Genomic DNA, 13,027 nt, shown 5'->3' on the forward strand with positions numbered 1-13,027 from the left:
TGTCATGTAGTTGCTGGTGGTTTGTTTGGTGAGTTGGGTTTCTTCAATCATGAAAGGCTTGTTTACTCTTACAGATTGTTTATGTTTTTCTCTTTCCTTGTGGCTCCACAGCAGCTCTGGCCTGCTTTGGATCCATCACGGTCTAGTGGGCTTATCCCTTGTGACTGAATCCCAGGAACCCTCTAGGGAAAAGTCTTTTCTCAGACAACAGGACTCGAGACAGGAACCTGTGCTTTGTCACGCATGCCGTCTCAGGGAGATAGGGAGAATTAGGAACCCTCCTGGGCTGGAGGTCAGGAAGAGTTCTGTTCTTGCAACCATGGATTTGGCTCTGGAGAGCCCTGGGAGAGAAGTGAGGAGTGCTCTCAGGGAACCTGGATGGAATGAACTAGAGGATGGCTCTGCGTCTTGCCCCATGGAGTGGGTATAGCCAAAGGCCGCCTGACCCAGACAGTCGGTCACCAGCTTTGCTTCCCCCCCCCCTTTTTTTTTTTAAAGATTTTATTTGTTTATTTGACAGAGATCACAAGTAGGCAGAGAGGCAGGTAGAGAGAGGGAGAAGCTGGCTCCCCAGTGAGAAGAGAGCCCCGTGCGGGGCTGGATCCCAGGACCCTGAGACCATGACCTGAGCTGAAGGCAGAGGCTTAACCCACTGAGCAACCCAGGCACCCCAGCCTTGCTTTTATTAACTGGTCTACACTGGGACCGCCTTTTAACCATGTCAGAGGTGAGGTATGTCAAGGTAAAGGACACACGCACCCCTTTGTTTCCTCCGCCAGCCTTCCCAGATTAGGCCTAAACCCAAGCCTTCCCTTCCCTAAACTTCCTCTCTCTTCCCTGCCCTGGGCTCCTTGCCAGAGGAAGAAAGGTTCAGGGAAGCCTCCCTCTTCCTCTTGGCACCCTTTCTGGAATTCGTCAGGCTGATTTTCCTATGTGTTGTTCTGGTTCTAAACCTTGTCCTTGTGCAACAACACAGCAGCGGCTAGTGTTGGGGAGTGTGCTGCTTGCATGCTGCCCGCCCCCTGCCTCCTGGGGAAGACACTTCATGTGTGTTACTTCATTTAATATCCAAACCACTCTATGGGCTACCACTACGAAAATTCTCATTATTCAGATCAGAAAACTGAGGCAGAGAGGGGCAAAGTTCCTTGCTTCCTATAAGTTACAAGTGATGGAACCAGGAAGGAGTCTGGTCAGGGTCATCTGACCATCTGACTACAGAGCCTGACCCTGGACTACTCTTTCCCCAGCACTTGCAGATCTCAGAGACCGAGTGTCCAGGCCCTGCCCATCCCTGCTCAGGCCCCGGCCAGGTTACTGCCTTCCCTTTGCAGCAGGAATTTCAGTGAGGCCTCAGCCAGGAGGTGGACTGCAGAGAGAGCCCACAAGGCAGGATGCCGCTCGAGTTTAGAAAGGAAGGGGTGGATGGGTGCCTGGGTGGCTCAGCCAGTTGAGTGTCGGACACTTGATCTCAGCTCAGGTCTTGGTCTTGGGGTTGTGGGTTCCAGCCCCGCACAGGGGTCCATACTGGGTGAGGAGCCTACTTTAAAGAAAAAGAAAGAAAGAAAGGCTGCTCTCTTCTTCCTGGGGTGATCAGCTCAGCTCCAGGTCAGTCCCTCTGTGTGTTAGTAGGATGATGGGAGCCTTCCTAAATTGGGGTATTTACTAAGAAAGCACAAGTGTCCGTCATACATGACAGGTGCTCTTACTTAAGGAAGAGCCAGGTTGCTGACCCACAGTGGCACTACTGAAGTTTCATGGGGCTCCACAGCAAACCCCTTGTTTACAAAGACAGGTTCCCAGAAGTCCTGAGGCAAGTGGCAGTGGGCTTGGTGTAGAGCTACTTTTGTGAGGACCCTGGGGTCCTCTGTCGGTACTCCCCAGAGCATAGGCCCATGGCCATCCCCCACCCAGATCCTGTGGCTGAGGAAACCAGCTGGGTTCTCCTCCTCCGGGGTGACTGTCTGCATTGGGATCCAGGCTTGTCACGCAGCGCCGCCTCCTGGAAGAAGGCAGCATCACCTCCCAGGACCAGCTCCCTAATCTCAAGGATCTTCCTGGGGCAGAGTAGATTAAATTTTCCCAAGCCGCTGGAAATACAGTTCGCTCTCTGTGAGAGCAGCCAGAAAAGAAGTTCCAAATACCTATTGCTTATTTCTCAACTCAACTTCATACACAACCGAACAGCAGTCAACCTAGCAGTCCCCCTTACCTCCCTATCCCGTCTCCCCTCCACGTTTTGCCCTTCTCACTCCTGCTCAAGTGACCTCTCCAGAATGCCGGGCCAAGACCCTCCTTGCCTACACTCTTCATCACTCCCAGAGCTCCCCACCCTGGTCTGGTGGCCATGCCTCTGCTTAAGCCATGCTAAATGAGGGGGCCCTCCTGCATGGGACTGACTTCTTCCACATAAGCAAAGTTTTTCCCTGGTGCACCTCTGCTTGGAAGGCTCCCCCAACTCTCCTTCAGGAGTTAGCTGGAGGGCTGTCTCTTCACTGCTCCCCTCGGCAAAGTGGCAGCTCTTCCCACCACTGAAGTCCCACAGCTTTGGTCCTCTGCTCTTCTGTGGCACCTGTCTCCTTGTATTACATTCAGCGTTTCCCCCTTAGAGTGAGCTCTTATTTATTTTTTAAGACTTTATTTATTTGGGGGAGAGGCAGACTCCCTGCTAGTAGGGACCCTAATGTAGGGCTTGTTTCCAGAACCCTGGAATCATAACCTGAGCCAAAGGCAGACACTTAACTACTGAGCCACCCAGGCGCCCCTAAGGTGAGCTTTTAGGAACATTAGTAGTGACTTGTTCTTTCTGTGGCTACTCTAATCCACCCTGCTTAGAAAAACCTGCCAGGAAATAGACCTGCAAATGTAGATCAGTTCTGAGTATTTCCGACAAGACCTGTTGGAAGGGAGGGACAGAAGAGAGGGATCTCCTCATCAGTGCTGGCCTGGCTCATACCTGCAGCTCTGGACACCACACAATTCAAACACTCGGCCTTCTTGGGTCAGGCCTCAGCCAGAGTCGTCAGGTCCAGATCTGCAAGGTTCAGGAAAGGACAGTGTCCCTGGTGTCCGGGGTGTGATCTCATGCGAAGCCACTTCACTCAAGGCCTCTGCTTCCTCAGCCATGAAGTGAGGCAGTCAAGCTCAGTTAACTTTTTTTTTTTTTTTTTTAAGATTTTATTTATCTGAGAGAGCAGAATGAGAAAGATCATGAGTGGGGTGAGGGGCAGAGAGGGAGAAGCAGACTCCCTGCTGGAGCCCAATGTGGGGCTCAATCCCAAGACCCTGAGATCATGACCTGAACCAAAGGCGGATGCTTGGCTAACTGAGCCCCCCAGGTGCCCCAAGCTGAGTTGGGGTAAGAGTAAAGAGGCCTTTACCTCTGAAAAATCCTGCAGAATCCATACTCATCCCTATGGACAAGACTTGGTCTGCATGGTCCCTGTGGACAGTATCTTCTGGGGTGGTCTGGTCGCTACCCGGGGAGAAGTGTGAGCAGAAATAATTAAAAATAAATAAATAATAATAATAATAAAGTGTGCGCAGAAAAAATAAATAATACAGGTCTTTCAAGTGACTTGTAAAGGTGGAAGCAACCTGGGACAATGCCGATTTTCTTCCTGCTTCCACCTGGGCCTGCCCACCCTATCCCAACGATCTTGCCAGGCCATTATTCAAGGGATCCCCAACATGGTTCTGGACTTTGGATGGCCTCAGCCTTTCAGATCCTGACCTGTTCTCTGCAGCTTCCTCAGCTCCCCACCTTGGCCTCCTTATCTTTGTGCCTTTTCAGGGGGGGCCCTCTGCTAGGTTGGCGCAATGCAATGACAAATGCTCTTGGGGAGTTCACAGTCTAGTCCCGAAAACAGTTATAACCCACAGCAGCAGTGCTATGTAAATGCTACAGCCTGGGTGGTAGAAGCAAAGTTCCCCCACGTCTTCAAGGTAAGAGCGCAATAGGCAGGTGGAGGGGTAAAGGAATAAAGGCATTTTAGGCAGGGGAAGCCCCATGTGGAGAGCGTAAAGATGTGGCTGGTCCGGGACTTAAATCCACTGAACAGTTTTAAGGCATCTGGGGCAAGAGGTGCAAGATGCTACAAGGGAAGCAACAGATCGGGTTCAGGGGGGTGTGCAGCGGGATCACTGGGTGGATTCGTCGGGCAGGGGACCACAAGCAGGGAGAGTAGGGTGCTCTCGCCTGAAGATAACTGTCCCAGGACCGGGGTGCTGAACATAGGATCTGAGAGACTCAGCCTACAGGGCACATACACCAGATTTGCTGCCTGATTAGCTTGCAGAAGTAAAGAATAAGCGAAGAACAGGACGGGCTCTGGGGCGACACCCATGGTTTTGGCTTGAACAGTCGTGCAGATGAAACATGGCGAAAAAAGCATATTGGAGGGAAAAGTTACTCATTTAATTTGGAAATCCTTACATTTAAGGTCTATGAGGTACATTAAGGTATATATAGGACATGCAGGAGGACGAGGAGGCAGCAGGATATGAGGGTTTCCAAAATGTCCAGCACTGGCTGCCACTTAAGCTTTTGCCTGTTTGTGGTTATCCAATGGCTTGTCTGCAAGGCTCAGGGAGAACATTCACATCCTCCACTACCCCCTGGTTGCCAGGAAAAAGGCACCAATGCCTCTGTTAGCGGGGCCACCTTACAGGCAAAGTCTGGTCCAGCTGAGGCCTCCAGTAAGTGGCTAGTGTTCCGAAAATGCCACTCTTGGGGCAGGCAGATGAACTCGGACACCTCAATGGGGGACCTTAAGTGTTGGACCCTCCTGGTCAGACCAAATGCAGACTGCTCCCCTGGGAGACAGGGAGAAGAGCCAAGCACTTGCTTGCTGTGACCTGGCCATCCCTTTCCTTTCTCCGCCCCAAGTTTCTCCTTATCATCACCTCCCTCTACATCCCCACTGTTCTGTCTGACCTTCAGGTTCATCTGAGAAGCATTTAAATGCACAAAAGTAGGCTCCACCCCTGCAGATTCTGATTTGGTTAGGTCTGGGGTCTTGCCCAAGAACCTGTACTTTTGTCAAGTTCTTGGGTCTTCCAGATGACCAGTCAGGCTTCACACCCTGCACCCACCTTCCCAGCCTCTCTTCAGCCATCTTATTTGTGAAATCACAAAGTCTGAGAGAAGGAAAAATGTTTATTTTCAGCAAGTCCAAGGTCCCAAGTTGGGAGAAGGGCCAACTTCTCCCCTCCACCCAGGGCCTAGGCTGCTGCTCTGGTTCAGACTTAGGAGAAGGGGAGCCACCAGTGGCGGGGGTGGGGGATGCGGCAGGAAAGTCACTTGTACTGAGGAGAGAGTGGAGGTACAAGTGGGGCGGCGCAAACACTCAGTATCTTGTCAATGTCCACCTGGGTTGACTTATCCACCTCAGCCTTGAGGTGGCTGCTGACCCCCAACCTGGACACACACCCAGGCTCCTCTCCCACCTCCTCTCCCAGGGGACCCAGAGCATGGGTGGAGGACACCAATGTATTGGGACAAGGCAAAGTGAGGCCCGAGGCCAGCTCACCTGCCACAGGCAGCAAGGCCTGCAGTTGCTCCACACCTGCTTCCTCGGGTACCAGGGCCAGTTCCAACTCCGTCTCCATCTCTGCCTCGGCCTCCCTGTCCCCCTCCCCTGCCTGATTCAGCTCCGGATTGCAATAGTTGATGTACTGGTACAGGGGCCGCAGGCGCTGGGCCTTTCCTGCAAAGACCCGGGTCAGGGCAGGGGCTGGAACACCAAGCTGTGCCATGTCAGGGTCCCATCAGGCAGGAGGAAAAAGGAAGGCCCAGGGGCTGCCACTCACGCTCCAGCCCCAAGGTCTCTGAAGGTGCAGACACCGTGCTGGCCAGAGCTGGAAGCACTGGAGTCCCCAGACTCTTGCGCTTCTTGGCTTTTTTGTGCTGTTTGGCAGATGGTAAGGGCTCACTCTGGCTACTCTCCGATTCCTCCTTCTGCAGTGGCAGCCCGTGTGGCATCTCTGCTTCAGCCCTAGGATGGGCTTGGTGACTAGGCCCTGGGAGGCTGGGGGATAGGAGGCCTAAGGAGCCAGCCTCCAGCCTCCTGTGCCCTAACCATAGGGAATAGCCCTGCCTGTCCACCACCTGGGGCCTAGATTCTTGTCCCTTTCCTGGTCGGTGAGGCTCTGGGCTGGACAGGGGACTAGAGCTTCTGTGAGCTCAGTACCCTACAAGGCCTTGAGACTCCTCCCCTGGATGCCTCCCCCCACCCCCAATGCCAGGGCTCTTCAGGAACAGGGGGATAGAGGAGAGATGGTGGTGGCAGGGGATAAGGTGCACTTTGTACGAGTGTGAGCCCTCCCAACTCCCTCCTGAAGACCAGCAGCTCTGACCCTCTGAAAACTCCCTCACTTGACCGGCTTCCTCTTCGGACCATGACTGGCCTTCACAATGGAGGCTGTAGGCCTGGGACCTCTCTCCTCTAGTGACTCCACCTCTAGCTTAAGCCTCTCTTCCTCCAGCTTGAGTTGTTCCTCCTGGACCTCTGGCTCTGAGACTGGTCCTGTTGGGCACTTGTCTTCACCCACTGTCCGGCAGGCCTCATAGGCTGGTACCAGGCACGGGTCGGCCATCACTGGACACTAGAGGTGACACATAGGTAACTGGTCACCAAGCAAAGGATACAGGGGATCAGTCATGAGACACCTGAGAAACACCAAATGCAGAGGAAGGGCACCAACCGGCCCGTGTCCCTCCCTGACCCATGGAGCTTGTCCTGACAGTTAGGGGGGCGTCCCACAGAGTTTGGCCTCCTAGAGCGCCGCGGACAAGTGTTTGAAGACTACACAGCCTGACGGTCACCTCAAAGCCTTGAGCGTGGCCACCAGGCGACGACTCCGCGAGGTGTGCCGGCCCCGCGGCTGCCTTCTCCTGGGCCCCTGGCCGTCTCTCGGCCACTGCTGAGGCCATGGCTGCGCGGGGTCCGCCTCTTCGAAGGCTGCTTGCGGGGAGGACGGCGAGGGGCCGGCCTTGGGGACCTGGCGCTGACCCCGGGGACCGGGCCCTGACCCCAGAGACCCGCCAGCAAGGGCAGGCGAGTGGGAAGGGAACCTGACGGTGGCTCGGCGCCACTCTCAGCTGGAACTACAAGCCCCAGAAGGCTTTGCGCCAGGGGGCCGTGGCCCCTGACCTCAAGGACGGAAACTACTGTTGCCTGGCAACAGCAAGCCCGTGGGGTTGCAGCAGTCGGCGGCAAAACTGCTACGGTGAGCTCCTTGCCCGAGTGTTTCGAGGAAGGGGTCGCGTACCGGGCAGGGAAGTGGGTTAGGAGCGGAGGCGGCAAGGGCTGGCGGGGTCGGGCTGCGCGGCGGGGACCGGGAATGGAGGGCAAGGCCGGGGTCAGGGTCTGGGTCCAGGACCAGGGAGAAGGCACTGGAGCTGAGGAAAGGGCCAGGGCCAAGAAATGCGCAGCCCAGCAGGCCTCGGTGCACTATTGCAGGGCAGCAACGGCGGCATGTGCGAGGGCCCGTCCCGCATCTCGGGGCCCATACCCCCAGACCCTACAGTCTGCCCTGACTACTACCGCCGGCCGGCCTCTGGTGAGTTGGGTATGGGGCGGCGCGGCGGGGCGAGGCCCAAGCGAGGTTCTGGCTCTGCTCCACTACTGAGCTCCGCACTCCGCCCCGTCTGGCCTGTCAGCCCAAGGACGCCTTGAGGGAAATGCGCTGAAGCTGGACCTGCTGACTTCGGACCTCGACTTGGAAGCCACCCCTTCGCGCGGCCCCCGCATAGGTCCTGGAGCCAGAGAGATCCTGGAGCGAGGCCGGCGTGGCGTCGGGGGAGTGCTGTTGCAACTCGGGGGTATCTCCCTAGGTCCAGGGGCCTCTCCAAAGAGTAAGTTCGTACAGAAGGGGCATTGAAGTGAGTATGAGGTCAAACGCTGAGATCAAAAGTGTTGCTTCTCCTTCCCAGATCTGGACTCAGGCTTTGCCTCTCTGAGTGTCATTTTCTCCAACTGTAAAAGGAGGGAGAAATGCATTGCTTCCTCACAGGAGAGGACTGAATGAAGTAGTTCCCAGGAACCCTAGCTCAGCTTAATGAATTCATGCATCAGCAAAACCTTGTGTGTGGAGTGACTACTGCGGCCTGCTCTGTAGGTGCTAGAAAAACAATAAACAAGTGAAGAGATGGATATAATATACAAAGTGATTCATGGTGTACTTCACATAAAAATGTAGAGAGTAATCAAGGACATAAGAAGGTAATTGTCAGGAAGGGAATGTAGTGATGTGTAAACTGTCTTAGATGGTGAGGTCAGGGAGATCTTTCTGTAGGAGGCAGGGTGCAGGCCAATGTCTGACCTGATGGGACTTGGATCTCCTGGGCTGTATGTAGGGTAGAGTCTGGCAACATCTTTTTCCCAGGGAAGGACCCTAAAGACCATGAGAAGGAGAACCTGAAGCGGATCAGGGAGATCCAGAGGCGCTTCCAGGAGCAGGAGCGCACCCGGGAGCAGGGACAGCCCAGGCCCCTGAAGGCTCTGTGGCGCTCGCCCAAATATGACAAAGTGGAGTCCCGGGTCAAGGCCCAGCTACAGGTACCTGACTTGGAGAGCCACGAGCATTGTTTATCCTGTTGACTGACAGGCAGTTATGCTCAAATCTGAGTTAGGGGGAGGGGTGAAAATCACAGGGGACTAGGGTACCAGGGGCTAAGAAATGGCTGATTGTGCTGCAGGCTTCCTCAGAAGTGGTGATGGCTGGGGGATCCTGAAGGGCAAGTAGGAATTAGGCAAGGAGAGAATGGAAGACAACATTCTACCGAGATGGAAATTTAGAGATTGAAGTCCTAAGACTAGAGGGAGTGTGGGCAGTGGTATGCTGTGTACAGGGGAGAAGAGCATGAGGCTGGGCTTAGAAGTCAGCCAGACCCACATCATAAAAGATCCCTTTATTTCTATGGGTGTTGTGAAGGGCAGGGGTACAGTGGTGGGGTTCTTTGGTAGACAGTAGTACCATTTCTGTATCCAGAGTCTTCAGAGGGAGGAACAGGATAGAGAGAAAAGACAGTAAGGTCATATGCAAATTTGTTGAAACTGAAGCATTTGTGGGACTCCTAGGGGGCTGGGAGTATGCCCAGGAAACAGATGGAGAGTCAGGTCTGGATCTGGAAAGAGAGACCCAGGAGTTATTGAGGATTAGGCTGACGACAGTGAGCCCAGGGAAGTGACTCTGGTTTTGAGGGCTTGGAGGCCAGCTGTGAATGACCTTGGTGGGGACAGAGCCAGGAAGCTTGGCCAGGAAGGAGAGAAAAAGGGAATGGTTTAGCCAGAGTCAGGACTCAGGTTGAAGGAGGGGTGGTTTGTTGTTTTCCTAGAGATGTGAGACACCCACATACTTAAGTGCTCATGGATAGAAGTGTTTCTTCAAAAGGGAAGAGGCCCTTAGGGCTGGAGATAAATATCCTCACAGGCAGAAGGAACAGAAGCTCACTCGTATGGGTGGCTTAAGACTGACTTCAGCCTGCCTGATTCCTCTGCTATGCCCTGCCCTCCAGGAGCCCAGCCCTGCCTCTGGAACAGAGCCTGCCCACTTCCTGCGGGCACACTCCCGCTGTGGCCCTGGGCTGCCACCACCCCGTGTCCCCAGTCCTCAGCTAACCCCACCAGGCCCCAGTGCTAAGGTGAGAGAAAGTGTGGTAGCTGGGGGAGGGGGGCAGCGATCTTGAGGGGTCCAGGAGCACATCACAGTGCTGTCTGCCCCATCCTGCTTGCCATGTCCTGCAGGGGCCAGGCCTGGGTGTGGACTTCATTAGCCACAATGCCCGCACTGCCAAGAGGGCCCCCCGGAGGCATTCCCGCTCACTGCAGGTCCTGGCACAAGTGCTGGAGCAGCAGCGGCAAGCCCAGGAGCACTACAACACCACGCAGAAGGGCCATGTGCCTCATTAGTAGGTCCCACTGCCCAACACCCAGGGTGAGGGGTGCCTATGGAGGGTGGGAGATGACCTCTGCCCCTGGGACCATCACCTCTGAGCTTGTGCATCTGCAGCTTGTTGGAACGCAGGGATCTGTGGCGGCGGGAGGCCGAGGCCCGTCAGCAGAGCCAGCCGGACCCTGCCATGCCCCCAGGCCACACTCGCATGCCTGAGAATCAGCGGCTGGAGACCCTGAGCAATCTGCTCCAGAGTGAGTTCGTGGGCAAGGGATAAGGGAGCAGTGGACAGGGAGCCTAGTGGGGACCATGCACCCCTGCCCAGCACTTACTGTCCCTGGGCCCCCTGTAGGCCAGAGCCAGTTGCTACGTGAGCTGGTGCTGCTGCCTGCTGGCGCAGATTCACTCAGGGCCCAGGGCCACCGTGCGGAGCTGGACCGGAAGCTGGTGCAGGTAGAGGAAGCCATCAAGATCTTTTCCCGCCCCAAGGTCTTCGTGAAGATGGATGCCTGAGCCCTTTTATGGGGGTAGTTGTGTGGGTCCTCACTGGGGATGGCCACACAGTTGCAAAGGCAGGAGGAGGCCCCATCATGGACTGGAGTTTGAAGACAGGAGAGTGGGGTGGGCAGTATCCCCAGAGCACTCTTCCTAGCCACTGGTGGATGTAGAAGGACCAGCTCAGCCTCTTTGTCCAAATTAAACCTTTTGTACACAGTGAGGATTGTTTCTGTAAGAGCTTTTCTTACCCTAGAAATGCCAAGCCTGGTGTCCCTCCTGCTGCTCAATTGCGGGAAGGTCTCTCTGTTATCCTTATCACTACTGCCTTGTGTCCATGGCAGAAGGCAAAACCGTGAAACCACGAAGGACATTAAGGCTGGGACACAGAAAGACGATGACTGCACTTGTAGAAAAACTTTAATGTTCCCCAGACTGAGAGGGTTCTGTAAGCAGGCTAGAAACCCCCACCGGGGAGGTCCCTGCCATGTCCCAGCAGCCTGGAGTGGCGAGGGGCTGCATCCTTGCCTGTCAGAGGCTAAAGCCACTACCGTTTCCTCGCATGCTGCTCCCCCATCCAGAGCTGGCCTGCTCCTGATCATCCAGGGAGGGCAGAGAGCTGCGGGCACCAGGAAGTAGACGGCCCTGGCGCAGGTCCCAGCATGGAGGCCCCTGAGACAGCCCATTGGAACAGGGAGGCTGGCGGTTCTCAATGACCAGATCACTGCTGTCATCATCGCTATCAGCCTCAGTAGGCCCAAGCCCAGCAGAGCGAGGCCCTGTCAGGCGCGCAGATGCCCCACGCACCACATTATTGCGCTGATTGGCTGGCTTGACAGTGACAATGAGGTTGTGGCTATTGGCGACCATCATGTCCGTCACTTGGTCCAAGGTCTTCCCAGCCACCTCAATACCATTGACCTCGAGGATCTCATCACTGACTGCCAGCAGCCCTGTACTCTCAGCCAGGCCCCCTCGTACCAGGCGGGAGATGAAGATGCCTGGAACCCGTTCCAGGCCCTGGGGAGCTACACGTACACTCATGCCATCTCGGATGTAGAAACCGAGGGGGCGGTCGGAGCCATGCTTGTGCAGGCGCACCCGTCGGTGGGTCTCAGGCAGTAGGTCCACATCTATGACTGAAGAAACCTGGCGGAAATCTTGGGGCAGGCTAATCAGCAGAGGTGGCCGGGTGCGCAGGGGTGCCACTGGCCGAAGTAGAAGCCCTTTCTTGCGCCGCTGCAGAGAGTTGGATGGGAAGGCCAGGCCACTGGAGTCAGCTTCTGCTGCAGGAGGGGGGTGGGTGGGTGCTGAGATCAGAGACTCTGTTCTCCCACATGGGCCCTTTTCCCTCATGCCCAGGCCTGGGAAAGGGGTATGGTAACTATTTCCCACTAGTTGGAGGTCAGACCAAGGGCAGGAACTGCAGAGAATGAAGCCTGGACACCCTGGGCATGGGCTAACCCTTGTAGCTCTGCCCTGGTGTTCTACCCCACAGAGGCTGCCCACTGTACCCCATCCTCCTCACCCCGCTTCTGTACTAGCAGGCGCAGCGGTGGGGGCCCAGTGGCCAGGGCCCGGTGCAGGCTGTCATCGTTCGTGAGGGGCAGTAGGTCGCCGTGAGCATCTGTATAGCCAAGCAGCACATCCAGGCCTGGGATCTGGTGCACTGCACGCAGCAACCGCGAAAACTCTTGGAAGCCACTCACCGAAGCGCGGGGCAGGGCGAAGCGTCGGAACTCAGCATCAAACTGGAGGCAGGGGGTGGGTGAAAGGAGGGGTCAGGACGGAGCCCGTGCCCTTTCCCACCACGGGTCTAAGGGTGTTAGAGGTCGGAAAAGGCTGTCGCTAAGGCTGCAGCCTTGTGCCCAGACCTCAGCTCCAGTACAAGGGACGCTGTCCAAGGTCTTCTCCCCGCCCTCCAGGTAACAAGGCCACAGAGGGACTTTAGATGCCGGCAGTGGAAAGAAGATGGATGGAGGAAGGTGAAAGGAAAAGCCGGAGAATGGGACATGAATGATGGAGGCGAGAAAAAAGGTGGTGGGGACTAAAGCTAGGAAAGGGGAGAATAAGGGAATTGGAAGCGCCTAGGGCCGAGGCCGGAGCCGGGGCCAGAGGGGCCCTTACTTTGCTCTTCACCTCGACGATGTTGTCGGGACTGCGAGCCGGAGTCCTCTGCGGCCTGGCCATGGTGGGGCCGGGCGGGCCGGGGACGGTGCCCCAGGCGGCCCGCCGAGGCGCAGGTGCACAGCCCCGGCAGGCCGGCTCGTGCCGCCCCGCCCCTGACGGTAGCACTCGCCCCGCCCTCCCCTCTGGACCATGACGTCAAGGGGGCAGCGACAGAGAGTGGAACGCGGAGTCCACGTTTCCTAGGAAACGGAGATGGGGGCGGAGGCGTATTCGCGTGTCTTTACGTCATTACGCTATGGCGCGCGAGTCTCCGGAGTCTGGGGGAGGGGTTTGGCCAATCCAAGGGGAGGGTGAGGGAAGTGATATTTATTGACTGTTGTCTGTGTATTATTATTTCCCTTGGCCTTATAACGTTAGATGATTGCACGTTTTAGAAGAGGAAAAAGCGATAAATATTTGCTGAGCTCCGCGAGTTCACAAGGTGTTGAAGTGTTTTTGAGCCAAC

The 13,027-nt window shown here is 55.9% G+C and overlaps 3 protein-coding genes across 8 annotated transcripts; 1 reads left to right on the plus strand and 2 right to left on the minus strand.

The window, feature by feature from the left end:
• Positions 1 to 5,216: 5,216 nt before the first annotated feature.
• LOC309853606 (uncharacterized protein C16orf86) lies at positions 5,217 to 7,103 on the minus strand. 3 transcript variants are annotated; one of them, XM_082711880.1, is made up of 4 exons: positions 6,827 to 7,103; positions 6,377 to 6,606; positions 5,812 to 6,029; positions 5,217 to 5,735 (listed from the first exon to the last, which is right to left on the minus strand). In XM_082711880.1, the coding sequence occupies exons 1-4, from the start codon at positions 6,932 to 6,934 to the stop codon at positions 5,299 to 5,301; spliced, it is 993 nt and encodes a 330-aa protein (XP_082568006.1). In that variant the 5' UTR covers positions 6,935 to 7,103; the 3' UTR covers positions 5,217 to 5,298. The 3 variants fall into 3 exon arrangements, with proteins under 3 accessions (XP_082568006.1, XP_082568004.1, XP_082568005.1); XM_082711878.1 differs by having other exon boundaries at positions 5,217 to 5,708; positions 6,827 to 7,025; XM_082711879.1 differs by having other exon boundaries at positions 6,377 to 6,627; positions 6,827 to 6,899.
• A 97-nt stretch (positions 7,104 to 7,200) lies between these two features.
• On the plus strand, positions 7,201 to 10,615 carry ENKD1 (enkurin domain containing 1). 2 transcript variants are annotated; one of them, XM_082711877.1, is made up of 8 exons: positions 7,201 to 7,230; positions 7,464 to 7,563; positions 7,664 to 7,858; positions 8,389 to 8,561; positions 9,521 to 9,646; positions 9,750 to 9,913; positions 10,015 to 10,151; positions 10,250 to 10,615. In XM_082711877.1, the coding sequence occupies exons 2-8, from the start codon at positions 7,479 to 7,481 to the stop codon at positions 10,408 to 10,410; spliced, it is 1,041 nt and encodes a 346-aa protein (XP_082568003.1). In that variant the 5' UTR covers positions 7,201 to 7,230; positions 7,464 to 7,478; the 3' UTR covers positions 10,411 to 10,615. The 2 variants fall into 2 exon arrangements, with proteins under 2 accessions (XP_082568003.1, XP_082568002.1); XM_082711876.1 differs by lacking the exon at positions 7,201 to 7,230 and having other exon boundaries at positions 7,332 to 7,563.
• A 179-nt stretch (positions 10,616 to 10,794) lies between these two features.
• On the minus strand, positions 10,795 to 12,679 carry PARD6A (par-6 family cell polarity regulator alpha). 3 transcript variants are annotated; one of them, XM_082711875.1, is made up of 3 exons: positions 12,532 to 12,679; positions 11,921 to 12,143; positions 10,795 to 11,678 (listed from the first exon to the last, which is right to left on the minus strand). In XM_082711875.1, the coding sequence occupies exons 1-3, from the start codon at positions 12,580 to 12,582 to the stop codon at positions 10,924 to 10,926; spliced, it is 1,029 nt and encodes a 342-aa protein (XP_082568001.1). In that variant the 5' UTR covers positions 12,583 to 12,679; the 3' UTR covers positions 10,795 to 10,923. The 3 variants fall into 3 exon arrangements, with proteins under 3 accessions (XP_082568001.1, XP_082568000.1, XP_082567999.1); XM_082711874.1 differs by having other exon boundaries at positions 10,795 to 11,675; positions 12,520 to 12,679; XM_082711873.1 differs by having other exon boundaries at positions 12,520 to 12,665.
• Positions 12,680 to 13,027: the final 348 nt, after the last annotated feature.

Source organism: Mustela nivalis (genome assembly GCF_964662115.1).
Source record: "Mustela nivalis genome assembly, chromosome: 18".
In the NCBI taxonomy this organism is placed as follows: Eukaryota; Metazoa; Chordata; class Mammalia; order Carnivora; family Mustelidae; genus Mustela; species Mustela nivalis.

Coding starts and splice junctions, on each gene's coding strand:
- PARD6A (XM_082711873.1), bottom strand. CDS start 12,582: ATGGCCAGGCCGCAGAGGACTCCGGCTCGCAGTCCCGACAACATCGTC. Junction 12,144..12,519: donor TCGTCGAGGTGAAGAGCAAA/GTAAGGGCCCCT, acceptor CCCTGCCTCCAG/TTTGATGCTGAGTTCCGACG. Junction 11,679..11,920: donor CCTGCTAGTACAGAAGCGGG/GTGAGGAGGATG, acceptor CCCCTCCTGCAG/CAGAAGCTGACTCCAGTGGC.
- ENKD1 (XM_082711876.1), top strand. CDS start 7,428: ATGCGCAGCCCAGCAGGCCTCGGTGCACTATTGCAGGGCAGCAACGGC. Junction 9,647..9,749: donor CACCAGGCCCCAGTGCTAAG/GTGAGAGAAAGT, acceptor CATGTCCTGCAG/GGGCCAGGCCTGGGTGTGGA. Junction 9,914..10,014: donor AAGGGCCATGTGCCTCATTA/GTAGGTCCCACT, acceptor GTGCATCTGCAG/CTTGTTGGAACGCAGGGATC.
- LOC309853606 (XM_082711880.1), bottom strand. CDS start 6,934: ATGGCCTCAGCAGTGGCCGAGAGACGGCCAGGGGCCCAGGAGAAGGCA. Junction 6,607..6,826: donor GCCACGCTCAAGGCTTTGAG/GTGACCGTCAGG, acceptor TGTCACCTCTAG/TGTCCAGTGATGGCCGACCC. Junction 6,030..6,376: donor CCGAAGAGGAAGCCGGTCAA/GTGAGGGAGTTT, acceptor CCTATCCCCCAG/CCTCCCAGGGCCTAGTCACC.